Source organism: Octodon degus, unplaced genomic scaffold (assembly GCF_000260255.1).
Source record: "Octodon degus isolate 3935 unplaced genomic scaffold, OctDeg1.0 scaffold00053, whole genome shotgun sequence".
Lineage (NCBI taxonomy): Eukaryota > Metazoa > Chordata > Mammalia > Rodentia > Octodontidae > Octodon > Octodon degus.
The window spans coordinates 6,499,380-6,507,417 of record NW_004524629.1 but is presented as its reverse complement, the minus strand read 5'-3'; the positions used below and the strand labels follow the sequence as shown (position 1 = coordinate 6,507,417).

The 8,038-nt window shown below is 35.0% G+C and overlaps 1 protein-coding gene across 1 annotated transcript in view; it reads right to left on the bottom strand.

Annotated features, from left to right (window-relative positions):
- Positions 1 to 994: 994 nt before the first annotated feature.
- The window catches only part of LOC111817276 (GRAM domain-containing protein 1C-like), a 74,832-nt gene continuing 67,788 nt past the window's right edge, over positions 995 to 8,038 (bottom strand). Inside the window, exon 4 of the mRNA XM_023717651.1 lies at positions 995 to 1,075. Coding sequence (XP_023573419.1) covers positions 1,044 to 1,075 — 32 coding nt within the window. The 3' untranslated portion in view covers positions 995 to 1,043. The remainder of the gene's footprint in view (positions 1,076 to 8,038) is intronic.

The following is an 8,038-nucleotide window of genomic DNA, read 5'->3' as shown; positions in this document are numbered from 1 at the left end:
TTTTTTTTTTGTCCTGTCAGAGGTGAATATTCTATTGGCATCTAAATACTATAGGTGCTTGAATTCTCCAGAGACTGTTTATGTGCCCTTGAGAAAGATGTATCTTCTGCTGTTATTGGGCAGAGTATCACAGGGATTTTTTCTGATTAAGTTTACAGGGTTATTCAAGTCTTCCACTTCCAGGCTGACCATCCATCTCATTGTTCTAGTCATCATCTCATTGTTCTAAAAGTGGGGTACTGAAGGCTCCAACTATTATTGCTGAAATTCACTTTTTGTTCTTTCAATTCTGTCAGTATTTGCTTCCTATAATTTAGGGGTCTGTTACTAGATGTATATATGTTTATGATTGCTAGGAATTCCAGATAAATTGCCCCTTTTATCACTATCAAACACTCTTCTTTGTTGCTATTAATATTGATCTTTAAATCTATCTTGTCTGTTATTACTATAATCACTTCTGTTCTTTTATGGCTACTATGTGCATGGAATGTCATTTTCCTTTCTTTACTCTCAGTACCTTTGAATCTAATTTGTCTAGTTGTCTTTGAATCAACTATATACACATAGCATATAGTTGGAACATATATTTTCTTCTTTTTACCAACCACTGCCTGTTGATTAAAGTATCTAATAAACCAGTGTTTAATGATCTATTTAATAATCTATGTTCCATGTCATATTCTTGTGCACTTTTATTCTAGCACTATTGGCTCCTTGTGTTTCAAATATGTATTTTCTCAGGTAATATTTTCAGTCTTTTGATATTTCTTTTATTATATTTAAAAAATATTTTCTTGATGGCCATCTGGGGGTTACACTTAACATATTCACTTGTAACTATTCCTCTTGTTTTGCTTGAAGCTTCTTCTTAGAATTTCAAAAATTTAGTCAAAATCATATTCAAAATAAAAAAGCTCTTCATAAATTCTGTTTAAGTGCACATTAAAGGATCTTACTACAATAAGCACTTGCCTCTATCATAAACACTTACCTTTTCTAATAATACGTTCTGCCACAACCTAAATATACTGAGGTAACTTCTATCCCTGGCACCAAAAGATGTGAAGAAAAACTGCAAAGAAAAATAATGGGACAATTTTAGTTCATAAAAATAAGGAGCAAGTACCCATCTTGGACTTGCTGTAGTCTAAGCAAACTAGTTAGGCATTATTGCTATTTACTGTCGCTCTTTGCTGCTACATACTATTTTGTATTTAATTTTTTTGTAATAATGGAAAAAAGATAATTGTTGTATGAATAAAGTGTCTTTACAAACTGTGACTTACAACAAACAGTATTTTACAGCAAACACAATTTTGTCATTATTTATTGGGGGAAATTTGAACAAACAGCTATTTATGTTTATTATGGTTTATAACTATTAAAATCAAGGTAAATAATGAGCATTTTATTTTATTCTGAATTCTGCAATATGAGTTGCTTGCCGATAAGCCAAGTCTACACAAAGAATAAATATAAACAAATAAGAGTATATTTCAGAGATGCATTTAAGAATATTAATTTTTTATTTTAATAATTTTATTGAGAAAGAAGTAGCAATGAGATAGTTTCAAGACAGGTTAGTAGCACAGTTACAATAATTGCTACATTGGATAATGTTGTCTTTGTAGTAGTTGTTCTTAGTACAAGATGCAGACATGATATCTTGTCTAAACACTATTAGTTCAAAACCTTCTTCTCATTGAACTAAGAGAAAGTAGCTACATATTTATGCTATTTTGTATATACAGATATGTATTTTTTCCCACTACAAAATGGTCCATTTATATCCCCTTTTTAGTTTACTTTTATCAGAGATGTGCATTCCATTGCCATTCATACATTGTAGGTGCGTGACTTCAGCAGAGTAATCCAATATAGTCCAGTACTCTATAATAGTAGTGGGTTATCTGTAGGATAATGTCACTTCTGGCAATGTCAGAAGTTGTTGACTTGAGCCTTTTACAGCTCATTATATTAATATGACTTTACTTTTTATACCTCGATTTTATACTTTTCTGCTGGATGGTTAAGACCAAGATAAAGCAAGACCTATATAACAAGAAATGTAACTTTAGTATCTGCCAAGGTCAGTCAAATTCCTTCAGAATTTACCCTGAAACCCTGTACAGCAGTTTGTAGATCTTTTGTCAGTGTCAGCCACGTGGATGAGTCAGGGCCATTGCTTGACCAATTTGTTCTCTGTGAAAGCCTGAGAGAATGTTTTCTCTCCATGTGACTCTCCTTAGGCACGTTCTACATCATTGACCACTTTCCTCTGTGGCCCCATAACCTCCTTGCTCAGAAAATTTGGGACACAACTGAGTTACATGATATTACAGTACAGGTTTTCCTATGTCCTGAGTCCTCACTAACCTTGAAAGGCTAGGGCCAAAATGTTGGCTGTCCTTGCAGCCCTTCTTTTTCTCTAATTTCTGGTCTGCAAACTTAAGTTGTTAACCCTCCAGAAGAGAAGCTTAATGATATTATTACCCTATAACATACGTAGTTGAGCTTAACCTTACTATTTGTCTGAATATCAAACATCTTAGACCTAACATGGAAGAATATTAATTTTAATGTTATCATCTTTCATAGTCTTTTAAAAATTCCAAAAATACTAAATCTCTGATAACTATAGATATAATACCTTCAATGTTAACTCTAAACTCTTCGTTAAATGTTTTATCAGGAAAGTAGCATGTTTCAAACTATAATTCTGTTTGCTTTCAGCCCTATATATTTCTCTGCATTTAATTGATCTTTATAAAATCATATATATATTTTGGGGGGAGCGGCTCCACCTGCCCTGAGAGCAGAGCTGGCATACCATGTGGTGCCAGGGATGGAATTTCAGTCCCCTTAGCCTGCCTAAGTTTGCCTAAGCAGGCTCTTTAGACCATTGAGCTACTTGCCAGCCCACAAAATCTTATTTTTTAATGCTTTTACGAGCTTCATGTTTATCAGATTTTTTTCCCCTGATTTTAGAGTGAAAGCTTTTAGTTTTTGTCCACTTAGTAGGATGTTGTTTTTTGGTTTGTCATAGATGGCTTTTTCAGATTGGGATAAAGACTATCTATTTTGAAAAAAGGGCTGGCCAAATAGCTCAGCAGATTAAAGAACGTGCTTGCAGACCCAGGGGCCAGGGAACCCCAGGGCCTGCTGTGCCAGCCCTTCCCCCGGAGCGTGGAGAGATGGCAACTGAGACTGGGCATGGTGGCGCGTGCCTGTAATCCCAGCTCTTGGGAGGCTGTATGCAGGAGAATCACTACAAGTCCAATCTAGTAGTGAGACCCTAAACACCATGTAGACCCTTCCCTAAAAACAAACAAAAAGACCATCTATTTTGATGTTCTGTAGGTTTTTTATCATGAATAAATGCTGAACTTTGTCGATAGCTTTTTCATTATCTACTGAGGTGATCATGTGATTTTTATCTTTGGCTGTTTATATGGTGTAATACATTTATTGGTTTGACTTGAGAGCCCTAGATTCAATCTCTCACAGGGCATGGTAGTATATGCCTATAATCTCAGCACTCAGGAAGCTGGAGAGGGAGGATCACCGTGAGTTCAAAATTAACCTGGACTACCTATGTGAGTTCAATGCCAGCCTACACTATAGCAAGACCCTGTCTTAAAATAAAAAAAATAAAATAAAATAAAAAAATAAAAAAATCCTCAAAAATAAATAAATAAATACAAACCCTCTGTGCATGATCTCTTTCAATCATCTACTAAGTGATCTTTATGAACTAATTAACAGTCCTTAGAAGAAAGCTTAGAGTCCGTGAGATAGCTCAGCCGATTAAGCTCCTGCTTTGGCAAGCTCAGGAACCAGGGTTCAATCCCCCATCTGTATGCAGCACCAGCACCGGCCCCACTCCCACCCCTGGGGCGCGCTGAGCCTACAGTGGAGTGTGTGGTGGTACATGGCTGTAATCCCAGTGCTGGGGAGGCTGAAAACAGGAGGATCACTACAAATCTGGGCTGTGTAGTGAGACCCTGTACCAAATACATAAAATGAAAATAAAATAAAAATAAAAAATAGAAGGGCCGGCCAGATAGCTCAGTGACTAAAGCACCTGCTTAGGCAGAGCGCAGCAGCCGAGATTTGATCCCCAGTGACCTGTGATGGCCCTGGGGCACTGAGATGGTGATTAAAACTGGGCGCAGTGGCACGCGCCTGTAATCCCAGCGCTTGGGAGGCTGAAAACAGGAGCGTCACTATGAGTCTGATCTATGTAGTGAGACTCTGTAGATCCTGAAGACCCTGCAAACTCTGTACAAAATATATTAAAATATAATAATAACTTAATAAAGAAAGCTTAGTTCCATGCTGGAGTTATTACATAAAATGTTAATGTGAGTATTAATGCTTTTCATAAAAGATTTTAAAGTGCTTTTCCAGTTTATCGAATTTAAATCTTCTTATAAATCCTTCATAAGGCAAAACTTTATAAAGAACATATATCTAAGTACTCTTTCAAATAGTATTTGAAATATAATATGTAATCCAATGATTACTACTTACTACTATGCCCTGTTCCCTTTTCTTATGCCAAACTGTTCAGCCTAGTTATAATAACCTACAACTACGTGTTTAAATGTATAGATCAGAAAAATCCCTTGAGAAGTATAGAATTCTTTATCCTATTTTTAAAATATAATCTAATTTTTAAATGTTTTTTTATCATATTATGTAGGGACTTAGTGTCCAGCATACCAATACTTGATGAAAAATACCTGTTCCTTATTATGCCTAAGATGTTTGAAATGCAGTGAGATAGTGAGGTTAAGCTTGATAGCCTAAATCGTTTGATAATAACAATAAGCTTGTCTTCTGGATGGTTAACAACCTAAGTTTGCAGACCAAAATTAGAGAAAAAGGAGGGCTACAAGGAAAGCCAACATTTTGGCCCTAGCCTTCTAAGGTCAATTAAGACTCAGGACATATGAGAACTTGTACTGTAACGTCATGTACCTCGGTAGTGTCGCAAATTTTCTGATCAAGAAGATTATGGGGCCAAAGAGGAAAGTGATCGATGATGTAGAGTGTGCCTAAGGAGGTCACATGGGGAGAAGACACTCTCTCAGGCTTTCACAGAGAGCACATTGGCCAAGCAATGGCCGTGACTCATCCACATGTCTGCACTGACAAAGGTTCTACAATCTGAGGTACAGGATCTCAAGATAAATCCTGAGGGCATTTCACTGACCTTCTCAGACCAAAAAGCTACAACTCTTGTTGCATAGGTCCTGCTTTACCTTGGTCTTAACCATCCAGTAGAAAAGTATGAAGACGAAATATAGGAAATAAAGCCATGTTGTTATGTTGAGCTGTGGGGGACTCAGGTCAATAATTTCTGACACTGCCAGTTATACAGAAGACCCAATGCTATTATGGGCTACTGGACTCTTTTAGAATATTTTGCTGAGTTTACACACCTATAATATTCAATAACGGAACTTAGAAAATATGGGGTACACCGATGAATGTCCATTTTGTATCTGTGTATTCAAAGTGGTTAGGATAGATATATAGTTGCATTCTCTTAATGAATAGAATGATTTGTTCTAATGGTGTTTGTAAATAGGATCACAAGTCCGCATCTTGTACAGCAATTAACCACTAAGAAGAATATATGCAGTGTATTATTTGTTGAAACTGTACTTCTGATTTGATTTGAAACTGTCTCACTGCTATCTGTTTATCAATAAAACTTTGAAAAAAAAAAGAAAAATCCCTTCATCTCGTTTCCATCAGTGTTTTATGCTAATCTCTACTTCTTTAACTAAATAATGTACTTTATCTATTTTTGTATACAACTACCATATTCCCAACACCTTACAACTCCCAATTTTTTACACAACTATAGAAAACTACCTTTATTCCTTGATTCTCCTATTGATATTCAACTTATAAAATGTATTAAGTCTTAGTTCAACAATAAGTTCCTTCATTTGGGAATAGTTCTGCATAAGGATATCTCAAGTTGCTGGCACACAAAATATATTCTAAAACTTAAAACAAATAAAAGAACCATAATTAGTCTTTCTATAACCACAGACTACATAAAAAGGATGAAAATTTAGTACTATAGTTTCTTTCCATAATGATAGAAAAGAGCTCAGCATTAACACAGGGATGAAGTTCAAACCATAGCCTGTGTGTATGAATAAATGAATAAATTTAAAGTTTGGTAAGAGTAGTTTATTTAATGGTTTCAAAATATCTTGTCAAAATATTATAATTACAAAGGAAAATAACTTTATAGCAAAGTCTTTGTTGGGGCTATGAGATATGATCACAATATATGGTGAATATTTAAATAAAAACTTATTATAGTAAAAGACACACTGCCATTAATCCACCTCAAAATATGTCCATGTCTTTGAACACATTTATCCCATCATTCTTGCCACTTTCAGAAGCAGTTCTGCAAGTCCTCTTTTGTGAGTGTCTCTACTTTCACTATCATGGCTGCCTTGATAGCCTGAATTGATTCAAAACTTTTGCCTTTTCTGGTCATTTTGACTTTGAGGAAGAGCCAAAAGTTGCATAGTATCATATCTGATGAATAAGATGTATGAGGACATACCATAATATTTCTATGCACAGAAGTTGCTGTAAACATTTGATCAATTGTGGTATAATCAACAAGATGTATATTTAAAATTTTAAAATTAGTTCACTAAAAGACATTGATATTAATCCCCCTCCAAGTACTTAAAATATTCCCTCTCATTTCATTTGATCTTAGCCAAAAAGTTAAGAAATGATTCATCTTGCTTCAAATACAACTATCCTATCATTCTTAGTAATGTGTTTTTTACGGTAGTAAGAGTTTTTAAAATTTATGTATTCATCATATATCTTTATCACCCCTTGTACTTGACAGAATTTTTAGGATGATGAGGCATCACAGTGAGGATTTACTTTGAAATAGTTTGAGGAAAAAGGTCTTAGTACTAAGTAAGTGCTCGGAAGGATAAGAGTGTTTAAAATAAAAATAAGGGAAGCCAGACACAGTGGCACATGCCTGTAATCCCAGTTATTCAGGAGGCACAGGCAAGAGGACTACAAGTTCAAGACCTTACAGAAGCCTTGTCTCTATTTAAACAATTAAAAAAAAAAAAAAAAGAGCTACGGATACATATCAGCTCTCCCTGGATCCAATAGCACAAAGAAAAAATAAATTAAATAAAAGTGAGGAAATTGGAAATACAGCTCAATAGCAGAATGACAGCCTAACATGCATGAGACCCAGGGTTTGAAACCCAGTGCCAGATAGATAGATAAATAATGTAAAGTGTATTTGAGAGAAACTTTACAAAACTAAAGAGTATAATTGGGCTGGGGTAAGCACAAGGTCCCAAGTTCAATCCCCAGTACTAGAAAAAAAAAAGTATAATTATACAGAGTTAATATAACTGTACTGCTTCTTTCTCTATGTACTTTCACTTTCTTTTGCTTTCTTTCCTTCCTTCCTGTGCTTCCTTCCCTTTCTTCCTCCCCTCATTCCCTTCCACACTTTCATCTATTTTTGTCTCTCTCCTACTACTATGCTCCTAATGTTACATACAGAGTCAGAATCAAATGTTCAGGTGATACAGAATGATCATTTATATATCCCCACCAAAAAATTATTGTGAGTAATAAAAGTAAAGGCAGTTAAAAATAATCACCTGAGCAGAAAAACTTTAATGCTACATAAATCTTTGAACACAAGAATCGTTTGTTTTTACCATTTGCTATCATGCAGATATTGACTAAAAACATAATTAGGATATTTAGAAATAATGGGGACATCCCACTAATGCTTACCCTACCTACCTCCTACAATGAGGAAATGGTAATATGGGTGAAATTCCTTATAAACTGTAAGTACAAAAATGATCAGCAATTATATAGAGTTGATCCCCAATATTTAAACATATATACTGCGCAGTTCTATAAAATACTCTTAACTCTAAGAACAACTACCTAAGTTCCCAACACTGACAATCAGTGTGAAGCAGATTTTCTCTGTGAT